This window comes from Gymnodraco acuticeps, unplaced genomic scaffold (assembly GCF_902827175.1).
Source record: "Gymnodraco acuticeps unplaced genomic scaffold, fGymAcu1.1, whole genome shotgun sequence".
NCBI lineage: Eukaryota > Metazoa > Chordata > Actinopteri > Perciformes > Bathydraconidae > Gymnodraco > Gymnodraco acuticeps.
In genome coordinates, this window is record NW_022989985.1 from 1,180,784 (window position 1) to 1,206,041 (window position 25,258).

The 25,258-nt window shown below is 43.3% G+C and overlaps 2 protein-coding genes across 2 annotated transcripts in view; one reads left to right on the forward strand and one right to left on the reverse strand.

Moving 5' to 3' along the window:
* Window positions 1-80: 80 nt before the first annotated feature.
* dpysl2a (dihydropyrimidinase like 2a) lies at window positions 81-13,334 on the forward strand. Its single transcript, XM_034212682.1, is given in 15 exon segments — window positions 81-419; window positions 2,867-2,955; window positions 3,078-3,262; window positions 3,424-3,588; window positions 3,829-3,890; window positions 4,063-4,143; window positions 4,231-4,249; window positions 4,252-4,298; window positions 5,553-5,673; window positions 5,784-5,940; window positions 6,900-7,041; window positions 7,160-7,330; window positions 8,993-9,172; window positions 9,283-9,484; window positions 11,593-13,334. Coding segments are annotated over 15 exon segments (1,755 nt in total). The 5' UTR covers window positions 81-377; the 3' UTR covers window positions 11,685-13,334.
* Window positions 13,335-16,227: 2,893 nt separating this feature from the next.
* The window catches only part of adra1aa (adrenoceptor alpha 1Aa), a 37,526-nt gene continuing 28,495 nt past the window's right edge, over window positions 16,228-25,258 (reverse strand). The window contains exon 3 of the mRNA XM_034212429.1: window positions 16,228-17,130. Coding sequence (XP_034068320.1) covers window positions 16,592-17,130 — 539 coding nt within the window. The 3' untranslated portion in view covers window positions 16,228-16,591. The remainder of the gene's footprint in view (window positions 17,131-25,258) is intronic.

The window sequence follows — 25,258 nt, forward strand, 5'->3', positions numbered from 1 at the left end:
CCCATGATGATGATAATCATCAAAGAAACATGGAGCTAAAGCTGAGCAGGGCGGGGCAGTGCGCATGCGCGGTTCCTCTTTGTGGCCCTTCTCTTCTTGGTGCTTGTCTGGTCTTCAGGGACCTATTCTAGCAGTAAATCCTGGGATAGGACTGTTAGGAAAAGATTTAACCACTCATTTAATAGCATTTTTCAGGCTGCATTGAGTGGACCTTTATCTATTTGCGTGAGGAATTGTCAGATAGGCACAGGCAGCCCAGGGCGTCGACTGGTTGAGCATCCATTCATCCTTTCATTGGCAGCTGAGGTGTTTCAGAGAGCTAGCTAGCGTTAGCCGAGAGGCAGGCAGGGCACAGCTGTGTTAAAGGAATTTTCAAAATGTCGGGATACCAAGGAAAGAAGAACATTCCGCGAATTACAGTGAGTATTGTTTCATTATTTAAAAATATATATCATGCATCCCTTGGTTGTGGTGTGTTTTTTGCAACGTGCGGTGAGTGAGCCTCAGGATTAGACCGAAAGCTAGCAATCGCTTAGCCATTCATTTACATTGACGCTGTCACCAGCAGCCCTGCACAACATGAGAGAGCCTGCCATGAACAATGATCACCAGCCAGTGGGTTTGCACTGCAGTAATCTCTTTGACAAGTCCTCATGTTGAGATGGGTAGTATTTTGTTCAATGCAATGCTGTTTTAGCCTCCATCAGTAGCTTTTATTGCTGCTCCTCTGTCTCCCTGTCAGTTTGCAGGGTGTAGTTAGGCGCAGCTTCCTTCACTGCCATCCCCTCCTCTGTTATCCTCCATCCTCTGACATCCCTCTCAGCCCTTTTTTGCAGAGCTATTTTTTGCACAATCTTCCCATGCTGCAGGTGGAATAAGCTTGGGTTGAAATATTTAAACATGATTGTATTGTATGCTGTTTGAAATTCAGGGATTTGACACAATCTGTTTTGCTTTTGTGGTGCAGCTTTTCAACCAGAAACCACAGTATTAAGGGCGTACAGTAGAGATGCCGTGATAGTTAAAATAAGTAAAACCTCTTTTAGAAAGTAGGTCATTGGATAGCATCCATCCAAACCTTTTTTTCCCCTAAGCTTACACCAGTCAGCTGCATAAGCCAGAGAGCTGTAGCATATATACTGAGTTTGATCATTTAATATTCAACAAACTGTCTTATAAAATGTGTTGGCCTAGCTCTAGGCCTAGGGTAATGCTTGGTTATAGAGGTAGTTATCTTTCACAGGTAGAGGCAGGTTATGTACATGCTGTCCTAACATCCGGCACACAACATGCAGACCCTAAGGGTCCTCACACACCACTTGTTAGTTTGGAACAAAGCAGAGGGTTTCACTTTTCAGAGCTCTCGACAAAACACCAACATTGGACTTTGTCCTTAAACAACAGTAACTGAATTCATTCAAACATACATCTAGTGCCACCATAGTACCACCACACAGTCCAATTATCTGTCCATATAACGACAGCAACAGGAGTTATTATTATGAATGGCTTTTTCTCAGTAAATGCAAACAATAGTTTTAATAATCATACTTGTGTCCTATTATTTGTAATGGATGCAGCTAACAAGACTAAATATTGCTAATTCATTGACATGTAATGTCTTATTGAACATTTAAACAAACTAAGAAAAAACATGCTGCATCTGAGAGTGAAATGATTACTCGTTACAGCCATACATTTATGCAGTAATGCTGATACAAAATTCAATAGGTATCTTCTTTAGTTTAAAAGCCTTTTATTGTTACTTCCACTACTCAAAGATGTTAAGTGTACGGTCCTAGACGAGCAAATATACAGAAAAAATGATCATATTTAAAAGAAGCTGGAATCAGATAATTTTACTAATTATATAATTTACTAAATGAAAATAGTTGGCAATTAAGATTAGACAAGATTATATAAAATACAATACGATTCTGGTGTTTAATAGTTAAGAATTAAACAATTATAGTTCTGCATTATTTTGTGGAACAAATGTTAAGAGGTCTTCAAAATATAATCCCGGAGGTCCTAGTTTCTTGTGCTACTAAATATAATTACATGACACTGACAGGTATTTCTATTATTTTAGCCAACATTTTTTAATGAATGTGGCTAGGCTAATAATAGAACACCTTTTAGTTTATGTAACACTATTACATTTAGAGCAGACTCTGCTTAACACTGAGCCCTTTGATAAGTACATTAATTTCTTAGTAATGAATTCATTTCTGTTACTGCAGATTACAGCATTAATCGCAATCTTTACCGCAGAGAAGAACATACCCATATATATATTACATAGTTATTCATTCATTCAGGAATTTAAGGACTACGGCAATGCGCAACAAAAGCCTGTTTGAGCTTGAGAGGATAGGTTTTATGACCCACTTATTGATGGCCTATTGTCAATGCAACTATTATTAATATACCTAATGCTGTCCCTGTCCACTCTGGACATCAGTGTTTCCTGCTGGGAGGGTTGCAGTGAGCCACCCTTGTCTTCATTAGCTCTCCCCAAGGTCCTCAGAGACCCCGGGAAGCCTGTAGGAGAAGTAGGCCAGCCTCGTGAGCTCTCCTTTCATCTCATACTGATCGAGTTAATTGTGCCACTCAAGAGTATGCGCACTTAGTCAAGGGTTTTGATCAAGACGTATTCCCTCCTTTCAAACTAGGAGTTTGTGTGAATGAATCATGTAGGACAGGTTTCTTAAAAAGTCATTTGTCTTCAAATTACCTGTTGAATCATGGAGTAGTTTATTTATCTGCAAGTGATTAACAGAATTGATTTCTTGCTCTTTTACTCTGCTGATTTCTGGATAATTTGTTTTTATGGGTAATCTTGATTTGTGTCTCCTCCTTTCAGAGTGACCGTCTCCTCGTCAAAGGAGCAAAGATTGTGAACGATGATCAGTCATTCCTGGCTGACATCTACATGGAGGATGGAGTCATCAAGTATGTTTCATTTGAAGATTGACAAATAATAATTTAGTGGATACAAAAATGATCTTAGCATCAGCCTGATCCTGTTTTCTTCTTTAATGTCTGGATTTTTCTCTTTATTTTTCCTCCTTTAGGCAAATCGGTGACAACCTCATTGTTCCTGGTGGGGTTAAGATCATAGAGGCTCATGGGAGGATGGTGATGCCTGGTGGTATTGACGTGCACACCCGATTCCAGATGCCTGACCGGGGCATGGTGTCAGCCGATGACTTCTACCAGGGAACCAAGGCGGCCCTGGCTGGGGGGACGACTATGATCAGTACGTATTACATCACACATCATCCCACGTGTGTTTTGAAACCCTCGTTTTAAAGCTTAGTATTCTAGATTATCTCGTTGCACATTTGCGTGCCATGGAGCGTATGATCTAATTTTTGCAGTTTGATAAATAAATCCAACCTGTTTGATTGTGTTTTATAGTCGACCATGTGGTGCCGGAGCCTGGGGTCAGCCTGGTTGCAGCTTTCAAACAGTGGAGGGAGTGGGCCGATAGCAAGTCCTGCTGCGACTACTCCCTGCATGTGGACATCACCAGCTGGAACACAGGCACTCAGGAGGAGATGGAGACCCTGGTGAAGGACCATGGTACGGAGTCAACACTTTAAGATTCTTCTCCTCTTTCATCAAATCCAAATATCACTGACTTAGCTGTCACAGAAGTGTCTCTTAGACGTTGCATGTGGGGAACAAGTAAACAACTTTTCACAGACAATAAAACAGCAACTCAATATTTCTGCTTTTGATTTGACTTGCTCTGGGGTTTCTTTCTTTTGATTTCTTTATTCCACCTATGGCTGTTTTCTCTCATACGTTTTCTATCTTCAGGTGTCAACTCTTTCCTGGTCTATTTGGCTTATAAGGATGTTTTCCAACTTTCTGACTCTCAGGTATGCTCGGCTTCAGGTTGATATCAGAATCAGAATACCTTTATTAGTCCCACAGAGATATAAGTGGGCTCTACCGCTGTCTGTCGTAGCTAATGTTTTTATGAGGCTGTTAGTTGTTTTTCTGGTGGACAAATTGCCTACAACCTGACCCGTGTGCATCATTTTCTGTTAGATCTACGAGGTGTTAAGTGTCATCAGAGACCTTGGAGCCATTGCTCAGGTGCATGCTGAAAATGGAGACATCATTGCAGAGGTAACTGGAACCACAAAGTCTGTCAAGTATAAGCTGTAAGAAGTCGTTGATATTTTGGATTATAATGTCCTTGTGTGGATTTTTTAGGAGCAGAGACGTATCCTGGAGCTGGGATCACTGGCCCTGAAGGCCATGTGCTCAGCCGCCCAGAGGAGGTAAGAAAGAGGGCTGGATTTTAAAAGCTAGCCAAAGGAGTATAGGTTTTGTGATAATGTACCCACAATACAGTGTAGGCAAGGCTACTTTATTATATAACTCATTTTGAATTAGGCAATTTAAAGTGTTTTACAAAAAGTAAAAGCATTAAGATATAGTGCAACAGAAACACATCAAAAGTCATTAAAAAGCCAAGAGAATGTAATTAAATGAGCTCAAATTTAGAAGATGCGTATAAAAAACAAGAATATAAATTACAGCTCAGTGTATGATATGGGTAGTTATTTGATTTAATTATTGGCAGCAGCATAAGAAAAGTCTTGAGCCTGGATTGAAAAGAGGTGAGAGTTGCTGCGGACCTGCAGTTTTCTGGGAGTTTGCTCGAGATATTTGGAACATAATAACTGATCGCTGCTCCTCCATGTTTAGCTCTCACTCTGGGGACAGAAAGCAGAGCTGAACCAGAAGGCCTTACGGCCCGTCCACACACAGGCATGAAAAAAATCTTGAAAAATCTTGAAGCTGGGCGTGTCTGAAGCTTGGCGATTTTTTGCGAGCAACGCGACCAACAACCAATCACATGAATCTCCCGCCCCCGACATACAAACTAATAGCAATGTTAAAACGAAGTAAACTGGATATAAACTCCCCAAACAGGCGAAAACCTACCAGTTTCACCCACTGTCTCTGCCACCTCCCTCCATGCCTGGTTCCTCCGGTTTGTATCCCGGTAAATAGTTCTGGTCGTAAAGAACCGGGTGATTTGCTACCGTAATTTCTCGTTTGAAATATGAGGAAATGAACTGCGGTCTCGCTCTCCCAGCTTGCACGCGGTTTGATTGGCTAGCACTTGTACTGGCGGGATTTGCATAAACGGGATTTGATTGGCTGATGCCAGCTTCGAAAGCATCGGGAGCATCAAAAATTGAACATTGCTCAACTTTTGATGCTCACGATGCTTGCAAAGCCATGCTCCGCTCCCCACAATGCAGTTCGGCGAAGATTCTAAATCTTCTACGTCACCCCATTCAAGTGAATGGGCGAAGCTTTGAAAGATTTTTTTCATGCCTGTGTGTGGACGGACCGTTAGAGTTCTGGGCGATTATTTAGCAGGAGATCAGAAATGCATTTTGACCGTAAACCATTCAGTGCTTTATAAACCAGCAGTAATATTTGAAGTCCGTTCTTAAGGTGGGAGGCGAGAAGAGATGCTTGAAAAACCAGACTTCTGATTAATCTGTCTGTGTGTGCAGGTGGAGGCAGAGGCAGTCAATCGCGCTGTCACCATAGCCAACCAGACCAACTGTCCCCTCTACATCACCAAGGTGATGAGCAAGAGTGCTGCTGATGTGATTGCCCTCGCCAGGAAAAAGGGTAAGAAGGGACATTTTAAGCTTTTTCTTTACTACTCAACAGTTAACCTGTACCTGTGTCCGTCTGGATTCCCACATGTTCCGCTGTCATCATCTTGTCATCTCCTGTAGGTGCCGTGGTTTACGGAGAGCCCATTTCTGCCAGCTTGGGCACAGATGGTACCCATTACTGGAGCAAGAACTGGGCGAAGGCTGCCTCCTATGTCACTTCTCCCCCGCTCAGCCCTGATCCCACCACCCCCGACTACCTCAACTCTCTGCTGTCATGGTAGGAGCTAAAGATAGCTGGAGCGCTATTTGACACCTTACTGCTGAGAGCTGCATTTTATTTGTATCTAGCTATACTCAAAGACTGTACATCGATGACGTGCCTCCAGCTACTGGAACTGCCATCTTCAAATGTTGACGTAATTCTGTGTATTAGTGTAGGGGTCCCCCACACATGCCAATCATAAGCCGAGCAAGGCCACGACCTGTTAGTGTTAGCCTCCTAGCTGCTAGGTTAGAAAGCACAACTAGTAACCATAATATCTCTATATGAACATTTGTAATCTAATTGAAACTTCTACTACACAAACTTGTGACTCCTGTTTCAGAAACGTAATCTGCTAGTCTTCTAACACTGATATAAAAACACAACAGTCCGACACCTATGACTAACCGTACTGTAAGTGTAAATGTTGCTATTTACCTAGTAGCTAGAAACACCGTTAGTGAACATACTATTGACTCTTTAAGGAGATATGTTATTTACAGATGTCTCTATAAAGATCCTGATATTACGTCATAATCTATATATCATCTCGACTAATACAAATTCCTGGGCCCAAGGCTATGAGACTACTTCACTCAGAGCAACTGTCAAATCAAACATGACATCTCTCCTAATTTTGTTTGCATCAAATGACTAATTAAAACCAAACTAATCAGTATAATTAACATTTTAACATACATCATTGTGATAAGAACTTACTTAAATGACTGGAATGTTCTCAAGTAAAAAATAAATGAAAATGAAATAAAAGCCCGATCTATTAACATTGAGAAGGAGCCATCTGTTGTCTTTCCTTTTGGGGAGCTGTAATGTTGTGCATCTTCATATGTCATCTACGGCTTTACCCTTTAAATACACAAAGCTAATTATTTAAATTAGCAGGTAAATGTCACAGCTTCATGAGTATTTATGTGAAATGAATCCTTATTCTTCTTTTGTTCCTTCTTCTCTAGTGGGGACCTGCAGGTGACTGGTAGTGCTCACTGCACTTTCCAGACTTCTCAGCGTGCAATCGGTAAAGATGACTTCACCCTGATCCCAGAGGGCACCAATGGCACTGAGGAGAGGATGTCTCTGATCTGGGACAAATGTGTGGTGAGTTTGATCTGACCCACTTTACACAAAATCCAAAAATTCCTGTCATTGAGAGCAAATCACCTTGTAAAGCTTTAAAAATGTTAAGATGCAACTCTGTGGTTTCTTCTCCTAAAAGGTGACTGGCAAGATGGATGAGAACCAGTTTGTGGCGGTGACCAGCACTAACGCAGCCAAGATCTTCAACGTGTTCCCCCGCAAGGGCCGCATCGCTGTGGGGTCCGATGCCGACCTCGTGCTGTGGGACCCTGATATGACGAAGATCATCTCAGCGAAGACCCACAACCTGGTCAGAGGGCTACTCTGCTGCTTTTAGTCGTATCCACAGTGCCTTTAATCATTTATGTGTTGTAGACATGTTGAGAGCTTGTTCTTGAGGTTGTATGTAATGGGCTTCAATGCAGGATGTTAGGATGAAAGGTGCAATGGCCGTATAAGGTATTAACCTGTTTTATTCGGTCTATAACATAACACACTTCCATGAGCAGAACAAAAGATAGTCAAAAACCAATACAGAAAAAAATTAATCTGTGTAAAAATTTGCTTTAAAAATACAGATTACTTTTCAAACTTTGTAGTTAAATTTACTATAACAGGGATTACAAGTTGTCTTTTATTTTATTCATCTATTATGATAATGAAGTAAAACAGTGTCCTGTGTGAACAAAACATAGACTCTTATGCCCCTTTCACACCAACGCATTTTCAGCTCTGGCTCGGAGCTGGAGCCTGAAAAGTACCGGTTTTTCCTGTTCACACCGCATAGGCGCCGCCTCTTAGCTCCGGAATCCGGTTCACTTCCAGCTCCAAAATATTGTCGGTCTAGAGGCAAGAGCTTCGGAGCTAAGAGGCGGCGTCGCTTACGTCTCTCTTACGTCGAGGCGGGTTGAAGTAGATGCTGAAGACCACAAAGAAGTCTTGCATTTCGCATGTGATGTTTGTAAAGTTCCAAGTAAAGTCGTCCCTTGTAAAGTCGTCCGATGCCTTCCATTTAGTTTCGTAAGAGGATAACCAAAGCGAACAGCGCTTCAATACAATCGGCCATTGTTGTTGTTGTCGATGTGAGGGATTTCCGCGCGGTTTGGATTTTATGAAGCAGGCACGTAAACGGTGACGTTATGACGTAGCAGCGGCTGCTCTGGGCGGTGTGAACAGAGCGGGAGCAGAAAAGGAAAACCGGAGCAGAACCAGAAAAGCTCCCGCTCGGAGCTAGAAAGGGAAAAGCGCTGGTGTGAAAGCCGCATTATACCTCATTCACACGAACGGTGTTTCAGGGCCGGTTCGGAGCTGGAGCTTGAAAAGCACCGCGTTTTCCTGTTCACACCACAGCGGAGCAGCCTCTTAGCTCTGGAATCCGGTTCGTTTCAAGCACCAAAAAATTGTCCGGCTTGAGCAAAAGCACCGCATTCGTCACGCTTACGTCGAGGCGGGGGCAGGGGCGGGATCAACTCCTGAACAACAAAAAAAGCCCGCGTTTTATCCAGTTTGTACACAACGATGGAGAAACTTAACAAGCAGCAGTGGTCCACTGAAGAGACCAGCTACCTACTGGGAATCTGGTCTTCCGAAGAGGTACAGAGGAAGCTGGAGCACAATCGGCCATTGTTGTTGTTGTCGGTGTCAGCTGTGAGGGGTTTCCGCACGGTTTGGCTTTATGAAGCAGGCACGCAAACGGTTACGTCATGACGCAAACGATGACGCAATGACGCAGCACCAGTCGGACTCTGGGCGGTGTGAAAAGAGCCGGAGCTAAACCGAAGAACCGGTTCTGAACCTGAAAAGCTCTAGCACGGTGCTTGAACTTGATTTGCGTTGGTGTGAATGAGGTATTAGATGTACTGCTACATGATATCCATAGTGAATAATTGAACAACGTGTATCAGGAAAAACTGATATATAATAGTAACTAGGCACAAAAGGCATTCTTCTGATCAATCTCTTCTTTTCCCAGGCTGTGGAGTACAACATATTTGAGGGCACAGAGGTGCGCGGGGGTCCAGTGGTGGTGATCAGTCAGGGCAAGATAGTGCTGGAGGAGGGCAGCCTCCACCCCACCGAGGGCTGCGGGCGCTACATCAGCCGTAAGCCCTTCTCCGACCATGTCTACAAGAGGATAAAGGCTCGCAGCAGGGTGAGTTCCATGTTGTCAGACCTCTAATCAGACACTAATGTTAATTCTGATAATAAGGAAGCTGGTGAACAACACAGCTTGTGGTCTGATGAATCGTCCTGTATGTTTAGCTCACAGAGTTGCGAGGAGTCCCCAGGGGCCACTATGACGGGCCGGTGTGTGAGGTGACTGTGACTCCAAAGATGATGTCCACAGTGTCCTCAGTGAAGACGTCCCCTGCCAAGCAGCAGCAGCAGCAGCAGCAGCAGCAGCAGCAGCAGGCCGGGCCCCAGCCGGTGCGCAACCTCCACCAGTCCAGCTTCAGTCTGTCTGGTGAGTGAAAGCACACGTTTCATTTAAAAAAAAAAACAACTTACATTTAGGACTACAAAAGTCTGCATAGGTATCAATAAAATGGTATCGATTTTTAAAGGTAAAATTGCTAACTGTTTACTGCAATAGGAGTCATATAATTAATCTAAATGTATTTCTTTTTTGCTTGGTGGAAGAACGGTGACAAAATATTACATAATTATCCAGAATTTCCCTGAGCACATCCGTGAAGTGCAAGAATGTCTCTTTTTTTATTAGGGTTAAAAATGAGATGTTTGAATGATAATCATCAGTAATGAGGATATAATTTCTGTAATGTGGGTAAAGGTACATAAATGAACAGTTAGAAAAGTCTGGTATTTTCAGAAAATGAAAAACAGTTAATATGATGCAACTTTTATAACCAGGACAAGTAAACGTTATGCAATATTAGGATAACTACAATCTAAAACAATACCATCTCATATATTGCCTCGTATCCCAATATCAATATAATATTAATATATTACCAGTGTGCGAAAAAGTACACGTCCCACCGTCCGGGACGTGTTATTTACAATATCGGACAAGTAGATCTTTCAATTGACTTGTCCGGCGGACAAGTGACGTTTTTCGGCCTGATTTATTGACAAATTATTGATACATTCAGTTTACAAAAGGCAGAACTCATTCGCAAATTGTACGTGTCCGCCATTGTTGGTTTAGAAGTGTTAGTTTCGGTTCTGCTTGTCGATTCCTAAGGAAATGCATCTCGCCGCTTTCTGTACAGTTAGACGGGGCGGGAAGTGTAGCACAGTGGCAGGGTTGGGAAGCAAAACACGGTTCCGAGTAGGAACAAATAACAATTGTCCGGTACCGGGATTAATAAGAGTTGTGAGGACAGGAGGCGAGGCCGAGCCCCGCGGACTGCAGCTCTCTCTATGCTCCGTATCAGCTGATCGCTGCATGGTGCAGCTCAGCGTCTCTCTCTCTCTCTCTACACACAGCGGATCCGCTGCCCGATTAACAGCCTCATCTTTGTCAAACTTTCTTATGTTCTTTCTCTAACACACAATGAAGGTTATTAAGCGTTTTAACTCCTATGTTGTTAATATTGACCACCATTTCCTTTATGAAGTAAAGCAGCCTCCCTGTCTGTGTCCTCGCGCTGTCCTCACATCCCCGGACCCCCAGACTCAGAGGAGCACAGGGATGTCAGTATTGTTTATGAAGCAGGGTATAGAAAGTACATTATTGAAATGAAAATACTATTTATTTACTTTTACAAACAGTGAGCAGCTGCAGCTGTGTATTGCAGGACATGTGTAAGCGTATTTGAGTTGTAGAAAAGCGCTAGGCCTATACATCTAATGTGTCATTATTATTATTATTATTAGGTTATGTCCTATGTGTTGGACATGTGTGGTTGGACTTTGTCTCACAGGCAGGTTGCAGTGTAACATCAGAGGAGACTGGGCCAATTGTACATTCTCAAACTGCACCACTTAGAACTAACTAAACAATGCAGAGATTATTTTTATATAAATTGTATTCAATAACCGTAAGAAATGCAACAGTATGAAGTGATTTATAAATAGGAATACAGATTTGACTTAATCTTTTCATAAATATATTTTTCTCCCAGTTTGACTTATTTTTACCCGAAAATAACCGAAAATAACCAGAATCGTTCAAATCCAAACGATACCCAACCCTATGTGTGATGCAGTAAAATCTTACCGCTCACTTACGTTAGCGGTATCGTAAAAACCGTGGGAAAATGTAAAATACGATGACGAATAAGAAGATTCCAGTGGCCCCAATTTTTGTCCATTCTGGACAAGTGAAAAATGTATTCGGACAAGTAAATTGCCAAACTCACTTGTCCATGGACAAGTACTCTCTAAAAACTTTTTCTCACACTGATTACTCAGCACCATCTTCTTATGAACTACTTTTGTCCTGTTTAAACATGTGAATGTATTCATTTCCAATAATTATTGGCCTTTGTTTTGTCCATTAGCAGCCAATTTTACTTTATACTTCTTCTAGTGTGGTCTTAAAGAGGTTTTAAAATCTCTCGACTTTAACTTGCAGTAACCCAGTGTATTATATTTTAAATTTTTTAGGTGCCCAAAATGACGACAACATTCCTCGTCGCAGCACTCAGCGCATCGTGGCTCCTCCCGGTGGAAAAGCTAACATCACCAACCTCGGCTAAGCTCTTTACTCACGTGAGGCGGAGGACGCAGGGCGGCCCGGGACCAGAGGCCCCTCCCACCGCCGCCACATCCTATCTGGTCACCCCCGACTCCACCCTGCTCCTCACCCACAAGCACTCCGTCCATTCTTCTTCACACACCACCACTACGTCACATCTTTCCTGTCATTTTCCATTGTCAAGGAAGATCAAGTTAATTGAAGCGTCTTTTTTTTTGCTGCTTTTGAAGCCTAATTTTGATTATTGATTAATTTAATTTGTTTACATTTTTGTATAAATTCTGCTGTGCATGTTTGAGCTGGTTATTTGCTCTCTTGGCTCGGAAAGTTGACGGAAAAGATCAGTTAGTTGGACAAGAAGGTTTTTTAGAAACTGCAAGTGTTTACGTTTTTTCTTAACGTGCTGTCCATTCCCCACAGAAGAATGCACTGGTGTTGTAACTCTGTAAAATGGCTGTTTTAGTACAAAAACTGTTAAAACTGAAAATACTAGTCATGAAAGATGACCCTAGAATATCACGATGTATATGTATATCCTAATTTTGCAGTATTTTGTTTTGTGTGTAGGTACAGCAGAACAATTCAGCTTGGTCTTCCTTTCGTGTTATAGTTGCACTTTCTTTATTTTTTTATATTGTGTTGTATATGGTTTTTGTCATTTTGGGAAGCGCTGAAATAAAAAGAAAGGGTATTTAAGGGTTAAACCACTCATTCAACTGGCACATAACAATTTGTCTGAGAACCTTTTCCCTCATTTCAACATTTTGTGTTTTCCTGGTGTTTGTTTTAAGGTTGTCAGAGCAAAAGGCTTCCAATAATCAGAACGGTGTATTCAGGAAACATACAAATGTGAAGTTTGCCGACAGCGCTTTCTGCACATGGTGCTATATGACCATTGCTGTAAATGTGCAGATGATGTCCTTGCACACGCACACACATACACACACACACACACACACACACAGCAGTCACCATTCCTTCAGAATTAGTTTTGCACCAATCCAAAATAATAAAAGATGTATGTGAGCTTGCAACTTTTTATTTTGTATTAATGGCTTTGTATGTTTTAGGATATTTGTTGGAACTACTTGCCTGCCTGTTCTGTAAGATATTGATAGCACACTGTATCTATGAAGGCTATCTCAAGAAGTGGAAACACCAACTTTGAGACCTGATGAAAATTCAGTATGTATATGAAGTCCCTCACAGTGTGCTGATGATTTGTCCATTGTTCTCGGTGTTAGTGTCGTGAATGAATAATCAGATATCCCTGTTTTTCCCCTCTCATCCCTTCTACCGCACCACATCCACTCGAGGTAGTAAGTTGTATTCACCAAACCACAAAAACGTTGTCGGTGTACTGTAAAACACTAGATTGTTTCTTCCTCATTGCCTTGTCAAGTGTAGTTTTTGTATGCCAAGCTATAATGTGAAGTGATTTGCATTGGGGGAAGTGTCCTGGTGATGGTATTTGAGTTGTGATGTTGAGCACTGTTGTTACCCCTCTCCCAGCAAGTGTGATACTCTAATCGGTCATGTATGTTGTGTAGGATACCAGGATTTTTGGGGGGGAATCATCGGTCTTGTCAGCATTCGACCCTGTCTGTGTTGACTTCAGTGGATTAAAGTAATAAAAATGAAACTTATGGTATTGAGTCTTTATTTTTATTTTATATACACAAGTTCATCACACAGAATTGTATTATAACAATCACGTAATTGTCAACCCTATAATTCTTTTTAAAACTTGTGTACTTTTATCGAAATAATATAAGCAAAGGGTGAAATCTTTTGGATACTTTTAGTAAAGAAAAAGCTCTTAGAATGTTTTCACCCCTGATTAAACATGAGTTCCTGTCACAAAAGCATATATTGGAGTAATTATTTAAAAGCCTACCTACTGAGTCCTATCTCTATTGTTGTAATATGTATGCAATCCTTTCCAGGAACCTTCTAAATAATTTACCAAAAATCCCACAAATATTTGAAGTACAACATTAAATGTTATCAATTTCAAATTTGGAATTCAACTACTTTTGTAAGTAACGCCACATCCAGGCGGTAGATACCCTTGCACATTCCAAAATTCAGTTATATTGTACATATTTCTTGTAGTATTTTATATAGTATTTCTAGTTTATATTTATGACTGTGCATACCAAACACCAAGACAATTCCTTAAACCACCTTGCCAATAAACCTCCATGTGAATCTGAATGGTGTGACTCAGAGAGGCGGTGAGACACTAGGTGGAGGCACAGAGTCGTGATGTGCAGCCTTCTGCTGCTCCTCCACCTCAGACATTCACCTGCAGGGACGCTGCCAGTCAAGTGAAGCGAGCAGGACAACGTCACAGTGAATGCACTCATCAGAAACAGATCTGTGACGAGAGAAACCCACTGGCTGTTTGCCAGTCTGTCCAATTAGGACTCTGGGACTGCATGATGAGCTTAAAAGAGACATCAAAAAGCATCGGGAAGCGTATTTATTGATGTTGATTTATTTATTTTTATGTTGCAAATTAATATTAATAATAATAATAATATATATATATGTATTATTATTATTTATTGTAATATTATTATTGTAATTCTTTTTACATGTGTTATTAGTTTTTATTTATAGTGAAACAAAACAATATTTTCTTGTTTGCTGTTTTAATTTAATTTAATTATTACTATTATTAATAGTTTGAATTATAATGTAACCACTACTATTAGTTTGAATTGTATCATTATTATTATTATTATTATTATAGTTTATTGTATTATTACAATTATACGTTTTAATTGTTTTAATTTTAATTGTATTATTATTATTATAAGTAGTAGTAGTAGTAGTAGCAGTAGTAGTAGTTGTAGTAGTAGTAGTAGTAGTAATAGTAGTAGTAGTAGTAGTAGTAGTAGTAGTAGTAGTAGTAGTAGTAGTAGTAGTAGTAGTATGACTTGGTTGAAGTATCTGCACTTCAGAGTTTGAATTTTCTGAGTTTGAATCTTTATGGTTAGTAAACAAAAGCGTCACACAAATGAAATGTAATGTAGTAGTAGTAATAGCAGTAATTTGACTATTATTGTAATTATTATTATTATTTATATTATTATTGGTTGTAGTATTTGTATTATGACTGATTTTTCAACATTAAAGTAGTGTTTTGACTTGCTGACCAAAATGTGACATGTTGTGAAAAAAATCAAAAGAATATTAATAATGAAGACTTTGAGCCCTCCTGAGAAAAGTGTGCAAACATGAGTCACCAGCAGTGATTGCAATGCTTTTAATCCACTGAAACACACACACCGCTGTTATTAAGTCAAGAACTGATTTGTCGTCAAGTACATTAATATAAAACTATAAGCATTTGTGATTCATTTCCTTCCCCTTTGGAGACAATCATTGAACGTTAAGTGCTTAATCTTCTAACAGAGGTTTAAAATAATACTGAGGATATGTAGAATGCACACTTTTGATAATTTAACCAAATATATATATAATAAGGAAGTGCAGGTAAAACAAATGATGGGTTGTTCTTACTTTGTTCCAGTCTATATATGGCTCCTACGAGGTTGCAGATCTAATTTGGTGTTCATTATAGCTATTGCATTTGAAGGATGATGTATCTTTATAAAGCCTGGCACACAGGTGTTCATTAGAGGAGGTTTTGTGCATAATGCCAACGCTCTCTGCACACAGTGACAATAGATGGGGGGGAATTAGGTCATCTGTACCATCTGCATAGTTTATTGCTGCAGCTGGATGCTTCCTCTCTTTCTGCCCAGAGCTGGTGTGATTTACAGGTTCACAGACATGCCAGTCAATGACAACGCAGACACAGACAAGCACTCTCGCTGACTCTCCTGTGGGAAACTGCTGCACTTAACACACGACTGCATCTTATCCCTCTCGCACTTGCAAAGGGAGTTCATCTTGGTACTACAAAGGGAGAAAAACAAATCAATATAGTTGGCAGAGGTTGTCCTCTTGCCCTTTGATGCCTCTGCGTAAACAGAGTGAAACTTTGCAGCCTCGAAACTCCCACTAACAGATTAAGTTTTTCACCTTTGCACACTGGTAAACAGCACCCACAGCAGCAGAGTATAAAGGTCAATACTTTGCATGTGTACGGCAGCTAAAAACAAGTATTTAAACAAGGCCTGAGAGAAGAATGTCTGCGACTGTATGACTAAATGCGACATCTCTAAATCGGATGGTTTTTTTAAGAGGCTTATGTGCCGGTCAGGATTGAGGTCAGCAAGCTAAAATTCCACAGAAGTATATTAAGACATCCATCTGGCACTGCTCGGAGGGGGCATGATATGGTGGGAATGTGACAAGATGAATTAGACGTTTTTAGAGGCTATTCAGTGAATCATCCAACAAATAAACGAGAAAGAGTCCAAAAATGTCCTCGTAAATCCCTTTTATAGGAGTATGTACAAATGTATAATAATATGAGAAGGTTTCTTGGTCTTTATTGTGTACGGAGCAACACCGACATCATTTTGAATACAGAAACAACATATTTTGGAGAGCACCACTGACCAGCATTTTGAAACATTTGGTGAAATCATACATACAACAAATAAAACACTCTTGTTTTGTACATTTTACCTGGTCTTCTCTCATATAAAATATGTAAACTTTAAAAAATGTTAGTAGTAAGTTTAGTTTATTTACAATAGTTTGTGTTGAAAAGCAAAAAAGCCTTCTTCTTAAAGGTATCAGATATAGTATGTATGACAAACATGGACATGTATTCACAGAAAATCACAGAATTATATAAAAGTTGAGACTTTAATGTTTCAAAGAGGCCACCAATACAACACAGCTCATCCAACGGAGCAAAAGGAAATATTTTCTCATCTGTGACCTTGAAAGTGGAGTCATGACTAATGGATGACGGATTACTGGTTATACAGGCTCTCCTTTTTCTGAGAGGGACAGTTGGTGGATTTTAATCGTGGGAAGGTTTCCGACAGGAGGGGGCTCGTGTAGGGGAGTCCCACTTCTGAGGATGCAGCAGCAGCTCCGATGGAAGCTTTTACTGCAGAGTTTGGCCACTTTATCCCTGCTCTTCCCGCCTGGCCCTGATCCGCTTTTGGGGCCTCCAGAAAAGTCCCTCCACTCCCTGCTGTCCCTGGAAGACGGGGTTCTGGACAGGGCCACCGAGGAAGAGGGGCTGAGCCGACAGGGAGCCCCCTTGCTGTCCAGACCCAGATTAAGAGGCTGGCTCTGACCCCTTGCTTGGCTCTGACCTGCGCTCAGAGGATGTTGGTGGAGTCTGGGAGTCTTTCTCAGACAGGGAACTCCGAGTAATCTCTGGAAAGCTTTCTTAAACTCCTGGTTGGAGCACGGGTAGATGATGGGATTGATGCAGCTGTTGAAGTATCCAAGCCAGAAGGTGATTTTGAAGACAGTTTCTGAAGGTCGGTATGCGGGGAAGATGGCGCCTGTGGGAACAAAAGACACATGACAGTGATAAACATTACAGCAGAAGGAACAATACACTATTAAAACTGAATTATTCTCTGAAACGTGGAGTTACATTGATCGGAAAACAAAGGTGAACTCCCAAGCTACCAGATGCAATATGAACTAAAATGCTGTATCAGTTTGCAAACATTCTCTTAAAGACAATGCTATAATGCTAACGTTAAGCCGGTATTATTTTCCATAGTTCCAAATTTGGACTGTTAGCAGGCCGACGCTTTTTCTAATGAGGTAAACACAAAGTGCAGGTGTAATTGCTGGGAAGGCAATTTGTTTTACAGGTATCTGGGATCTTATTAAGCAAGCTTGAATCCACTTCAAGACAATGGTACTTGCGTACCATGCTGCGAATGGATCTGGCCCTTCCTACATCCAGGACATGGTTAAACCGTACACCCCAGCACGTGCACTCCGCTCTGCATCAACCAAACGGCTCGCTGCACCCTCGCTGCGAAGGGGACCCAAGTTCCCATCAGCAAAAACACGTGGGTTTGCTATCCTGGCTCCAAAATGGTGGAATGAGCTCCCCATTGAAATCAGGACAGCAGAAAGCTTACACACCTTCCGGCGCAGACTGAAAACTCATCTCTTTCGACTCCACTTCGAGCGATAGAACTATTAACAAAGCACTTATATACTAATAAAGGACTGGCTTACCTAAAGCCAGTTGAGTAGCACTTGAAATGTTTTTGTTCTATGAAACCTGATGTACTTATATGATTCTGTTTTCTTCAAGTTTGTATTTTGTTGGTCGAACGCACTTATTGTAAGTCGCTTTGGATAAAAGCGTCAGCTAAATGCAATGTAATGTAATGCAAGGGTTTTCAACCTTTTTCAGGCAAAGTAGCCTACATCTTTGCTAAAAGAGAAACAATAAGTATAATTGCATAAATGCGAGTTGCATATTATATTGGGTCTTCAACAATCTTTTAAATATTCGTATGGTGCAAACAATTTAGCTATTAAAATAATTTAAAATAAAGCAGTAAATGACTAGTTTGCTGTTGTAAATGTGTGCCTCACAGTGTTTTAGCACAGGTTAGCTAGCTTACTTGATTGCATAGGCAGTGCTTGAATTGGGCCGGTACTCACCGGTACGCAGTACCGGCACTTCTAATTTTTATTTTTATGTGGTACCGCTGGCGGCACATCATGACGGCCCGGACTGGGCGGTCGGGAGGATGGCCTGTTAAGTGGCCTGCTGGCCTGAGGATTTTTTTAAATGTATGTATTGTGAACGCAACGCTGCGCAAATGTGGGTCTGACTCTGCCTCACAGAGGGTGAATGGCTGTCTCCATGATGTGGCCTGCCGACATGGCCACTTTCATACAGATTATACTAATGCCCTCGATTGGTCTCTGTGTGTCATTCAAGCTCGGGAGGGTGTGTGTGTTTGTGTGTGTGGCGCGAGCGAGCGAGAAAGCGCGCGCACCGGTTACGTGTATTGTTGTTAGCATCTGGTGCTAGCTAGCTGCGCTAACTAGGGTTGCCAACCATCCCGTATTAGCCGGGACCAGCGCTGGCCGGGACGCCCCGTATTTGAGCCAAAAGGGGTGTGTCCCGTACGGGACTTTGTTTGTCCCGGACTCCCGTGTAAAGGGAAAAATAAAAAATAGTTCTCATTCATAACACTCCGTTCGATGTCTCACTATGGGATGCGCCTCATCGCGGAGCAAACAGAAGCATCAATCTCATTACGCCAATCCTGATTGGCTGGTGATCTTGACGTCAGCGTCAGGGAATTCACCCCCTATAAGTAGCTTGCGCCACGACGCATGCGTCATTCAAACACCTCTTCTCGCTTCAGAGCACATCTCTATAGTAGCCGGACAAGCTTAACGGTCCACAGACTGAACCCAAATATAACCATTTCGGTCGACGGGCGCTCGCCGGCTACTCCTTCTGCTTCGCAAGAAGACGGTAATACTAACGCTAGTTAGGGCCCGAGCACGAGAGTGCTAGGACCCAACGGCGTCCTAGCACGAAGTGCGAGGATCCCTATTGTTATTCGTGGAATTCTTATTATTATTTTTCATCTGCCAGCGTTTCCTGTTTTTGAGGCCTTTAGGATGCTGACAAAGTTGTATAATTTTGCACGGACGCCAGGACTGGTGAAAAATACAATATTCTGGAGTCGATGGGTTAAATATTCCAACTTGCTCACTAGCGCCACCTATCAAAATCCCATTTCGGACAAAATTAACAAAGTCGCACCGTAACTCAGAATGACCTGAAATTTTGCACACATATCCGGGAATACCTGCTCTACAAATAAGTCCATGGGAACCCTAAGCTCCGCCTACATTTTTTTTTTTTAAATTGGCTAATTTACATAAACAGTTAAATATTCACTTAAATTTCAATTTTCAGTTTTTCAACACCAAACTTCGTATATAGCATCGGTGGAGGGTCAGACACATTACCCTAGGAGATGAGCATGTTCAAACGATAAATATTTTCACCATTAATTAAAACGTACTCGCAAAAAGGCGGGGCTTATAAATAAATGCTCATAACTCATCAACAATGTATCCATTCACCACAGATTTTGGTGGAAAGGTTCAATCTGTCTTGGGAAATAGGCACACCAAATAATTTACATTTAAGACTATAGGGGGCGCCAAAAACACCACCCATTTATAACTCAAGAGCGGATGGACGAATTATTATTATTTTTTTTTACACATACTCTCGGGGTGACTACGAACTCAGATTTAAAGTATCGCAACAAATTCAGAATGTGGGCGTGGCCTATACATTTTTTTTAAATTGCGGTAGCATAAAATGAGCTTCAGACGCAAAACTTGGGACACACGTCAGAGCCCACGACTTTTTGGATAATCTAAAAAAAAAACGTACATTTTCTAAAAAACTGCTCACTAGCGCCCCCTATTGTGTGGTAGTCGCATATAGTTTCTCAGAACTTCACGAATTTTGGCACAGACATTCCTCATGGAATTGCGGACATATTTGTATATACATTCCATTAGCCTCGCCCCCCAAAAAGTCGGCCATTTTGAAATATGTGCGTTTTTTATGCATTTTAAGCACATTCGTGCCGATTCCTCCTAGGGGAATGATCGGAAAAATTCCAATCCAGGACACGTTCAGCCCCTATCCAATATGATACTTAATGGAGAAGAACATTTTTGATAGCTCAATCGTGGAGGTCGGAAGCTAACAGCGAATACACCATTGTTGACGATTTACATGTCGCAAATTACTCCAAATTACTCGGATATAGTTAATCCGATATTCACGAAACACTGTATACATATTGCTATTAAGATTGCACACATATTTCAAATTGCCTTCCATTAGCCCCGCCCCCCAGAAAGTCGGCCATCTTTTAAAATGTGCGGTTTTCAGCCATTTTATGCACCTTCTTGCGAACTCCTCCTAGGGGAATGATCGGAAAAAATCCAATCCAGGACAAGTTCAGCCCATTTCCAATGTGATACTAAATTGCGAAGGAATAGTCGATCGCTCAAAACGACGACTTCGTAAGCGAACGGAGAACTTTCCATTTTTGACGATTTACATGTCCCAAATTACTCCAAATGACTCCAAACTACTCGCGTATACTTTTTCCAATATTCAGGAAACGCTGTATACATATTGCTATTATGATTGCACACATATTTCAAATTGCCTTCCATTAGCCCCGCCCCCCAGGAAGTCGGCCATTTAGAAAAATGTGCGTTTTTCATGCATTTTAAGCACATTCTTGCAAACTGCTCCTAGGGGAATGATCGGAAAAATTCAAATCCAGCACAAGTTCAGCCCCTATCCAATATGATGCTAAATTGAGAAGAACATTTTTTATAGCTCAATCGTGGAGGTCGTAAGCTAACAGCGAATACACCATTTATTACGATTTACATGTCACAAATGACTCCAAATGACTCCAAACTACTCGCGTATACTTTTTCCAATATTCACGAAACCCTGTATACATATTGCTATTATGATTGCACACATATTTCAAATTGCCTTCCATTAGCCCCGCCCCCCAGGAAGTCGGCCATTTTGAAAAAATGCCGTTTTTTCATGCATTTTAAGCACATTCTTGCAAACTGCTCCTAGGGGAATGATCGGAAAAATTCCAATCCAGGACAACTTCAGCGCATATCCAATGTCATGCTACTTTGAGAAGGAATAGTCCTTCGCTCAAACGGGGAGCTCGTAGGCTAACGGAGAATGTACCATTTTTGACCAATTATATGTCAGATAAGCTACTGAGGCCTGCCTGTTTGCCTGGCACATCAACTCTCACACACACACACACACACACACACCTACTGTTAGTCCAACAACACCCTTTGCTGGCGGCATATTCATTACAACAGACACCTATACACTCGCTAACCCTAACCCTAACCCTAACCCTAACACACACACACACACACACACACACACACACACACACACACACACACTGTTAGTCCAACAACGCCCTTTGCTGGCAGCATATTCATTACAAAAGACACTCGCTAACCCTAACCCTAACCCTAACCCTAACCCTAATGTTTATTTGTAGATATCTCCTAAAGCCTACAGATAAAGTGTGACATGTAGGCCTGTTACATTTGTTATTGAGCGATATATATTATACACACTGTTCTTCTTTCTGCACTGCCCTCAGCAGCTGTTCTCACTGTAACATCACCTAACATCCAGGGGACATGTGATTAGTGAGTAAACAAACTGTAAAGGGCAGAAAGTCTGATGCACATTTGATCATCTCAAATAACTTATAATCACAACGGGAACAGTTTGCAGAGCTGTGCTTAGTTTGACAGAAGTCCAGCCATGCGTCACGCCTCTTTTAAACATCACTGTTGGCTTAAATCGTCTCAGGAGAATACTTCAGTGTACCCTCGGTTATAGCTCCTCCAGAGACACTCCTCTCTCCTCTAAATCAGTGTATCCTCGGTTACGGCTCCTCCAGACAGCCTCCTCGATAATGGATCCTCGACGACCCTTTAGAGAAATTAATTTTCCTTCGACATCCGTTTCCGGGTCGCTGCCGGAGCACCTGGGAGTCTGGGACGCGAAAATTATAGAAATGACAAACGGCTCATTTCCCAGGACTCGCGCACGTCTGCTTGACGCCGGGACGACCTGCCGCCCTCCCCGACAGGCGCACGGACGCGAGGGCCCGCTCATCACTGCGCGCACAAGTGCGACCGCAGTTTTAATTAGTATTGAAATCGACCTCGCCGTTCTCTTTCCCCGGAAAGTAGGGTAGGTCTGATTTTTTCAAGCTAGCAACACACCTGTTGCTAGCTCGCTCCCTCACTATCGACACCACGGTAGCGAGGAAGTTTTTTATTTTCTCTTCCCCACGGAGGAGGAAAGGATTAACTGTCACACCAGTCAGTATCTCTCTGAAGAACCAGCACCTTACCGTGGTAGAGAGGTTTGTGTGCCCTGATGAACCTGGGGGCTGTGTTGTCTGGAACCTTGTGTTCCTGGTAGGGTCTCCCATGGCAAATTGGTCTCAGGCAAGGGGCCAGACTAAGATTGGTTCAAAAGACCTCATGAAAGAAAAACTAAGAAGTGAGGATACCCGGCCCGGAGGAAGCCCGGGGTCCCCTTCTGGAGCCAGGCCCAGAAGGAGGACTCGTCGGCGAGCGTCTGGTGGCCGGGCTTGCCACGGAGCCCGGCCGGGCCCAGCCCGAAAAGGCAACGTGGGCAACACCTCCGCTTCTCCGTCCCGCGGGCCCACCACCTACGGGAAACATCAATGGGGTCGGGTGCGCTGCCAGAAGGGTGGCAGTGAAAGCGGAGGGTCTCGACGGACCAGACCCGGGCGACAGAAGCTGGCTTTGGGGACGTGGAACGTCACCTCTCTGGGGGGGAAGGAGCCGGAGCTTGTGCGGGAGGTGGAGCGTTACCAGTTGGATCTGGTTGGGCTCACCTCTACGCACAGCGTCGGCTCTGGAACCTTACTTCTGGATAGGGGTTGGACTCTATTCTTCTCCGGAGTTGCTCAAGGTGTGAGGCGCCGGGCGGGTGTGGGGATACTCACAAGTCCCCGGTTAGGTGCTTCGTTGTTGGAGTTTACCCCAGTGGACGAGAGGGTCGCCTCCCTACGCCTGCGGGTTATGGGGGGGAAAACTCTGACTGTTGTGTGTGCTTATGCACCCAACAGCAGTTCAGAGTATACGGCCTTCTTGGAGACCCTGGAAAGAGTCCTGTATGGGGCTCCTGAAGGGGACTCTTTAATCTTGCTGGGAGACTTCAACGCACATGTGGGCAATGATGGAGACACTTGGAGGGGCGTGATTGGGAGGAACGGCCCCCCTGATCTGAACCGGAGTGGTGGTTTGTTACTGGACTTCTGTGCTAGTCATGGATTGGCCATAACAAACACCATGTTCGAACATAAGGATGCTCATAAGTGTACGTGGTACCAGAGCACCCTAGGCAGAAGGTCCATGATCGATTTCGTTATCGTATCATCGGACCTGAGGCCGTATGTTTTGGACACTCGGGTAAAGAGAGGGGCGGAGTTGTCAACTGATCACCATCTGGTGGTGAGTTGGGTCGAGTGGCGGGGGAAGCCTCTGGATAGACCTGGTAAGCCCAAACGTGTAGTTCGGGTGAACTGGGAACGTCTGGAGGAGGCCCAAGTTCAGGAGGCCTTCAACTCACACCTCCGGCGGAGCTTTTCGGGCATTCCTGTGGAGGTTGGGGACATTGAACCAGAGTGGTCGGTGTTCAAAGCCTCTATTGCCGAAGCCGCGGCGGGGAGCTGTGGTCTCAAGGTCCTAGGTGCCTCAAGGGGCGGTAACCCTCGAACCTCCTGGTGGACACCGGTGGTCAGGGAAGCCGTCCGACTGAAGAAGGAGGCCTTCAGGGATTTGTTATCCCGGGGGACTCCCGAGGCAGTTGCAAGGTACCGACAGGCCCGAAGGGCAGCAGCCTCATCCGTGGCCGAGGCAAAGCAGCGGGTGTGGGAGAAGTTCGGAGAAGACATGGAGAAGGACTTTCGGGCGGCACCAAAGTTGTTCTGGAAAACTGTCCGACACCTCAGGAGGGGGAAGCAGGGAACCATCCAAGCTGTGTACAGTAAGGATGGGACGTTGTTGACCTCAACTGATGGAGTGTTAGGGCGTTGGAAGGAACACTTTGAGGAACTCCTGAACCCGACAACTCCGCCCTCTATGTTAGAGGCAGAGCTGGAGTATGACGGGGGATCAACACCAATCTCCCGGGGGAGGTCACTGAGATCGTCAAACAACTCCACAGTGGCAAAGCCCCGGGGGTGGATGAGATCCGCCCGGAAATGCTGAAGGCTCTGGGTGTTGAGGGACTGTCATGGTTGACACGTCTCATCAACGTTGCGTGGAAGTCGGAAACAGTGCCGAAGGAGTGGCAGACCGGGGTGGTGGTCCCCCTTTTTAAAAAGGGGGATCAGAGGGTGTGTGCCAATTACAGAGGCATCACACTACTCAGCCTCCCCGGGAAAGTTTACTCTAAGGTACTCGAAAGGAGGGTCAGGCCGATTGTCGAACCTCAGATTGAGGAGGAACAATGCGGATTCCGTCCTGGTCGTGGAACGACGGATCAGCTTTTTACTCTCGCAAGGATCCTGGAGGGGGCCTGGGAATACGCTTATCCGGTCTACATGTGTTTTGTAGACTTGGAGAAGGCGTATGACCGAGTTCCCAGGGAGTTACTGTGGGAGGTGCTGCGGGAGTATGGGGTGAGGGGGTCTCTACTCAGGGCCATCCAATCTCTGTACTCCCAAAGCGAGAGCTGTGTCCGGGTCCTCGGCAGTAAGTCGGACCCATTTCCGGTGAGGGTTGGCCTCCGCCAGGGCTGCGCTTTGTCACCAATCCTGTTTGTAATATACATGGATCGGATTTCGAGGCGTAGTCATGGGGGAGGGGGTCTGCAGTTCGGTGGACTAAGGATTGCACCACTGCTTTTTGCAGATGATGTGGTTCTAATGGCTTCATCGGTCTGCGACCTTCAGCACTCACTGGATCGGTTCGCAACCGAGTGTGAAGCGGCTGGGATGAGGATCAGCATCTCCAAATCTGAGGCCATGGTTCTCAGCAGGAAACCGATGGACT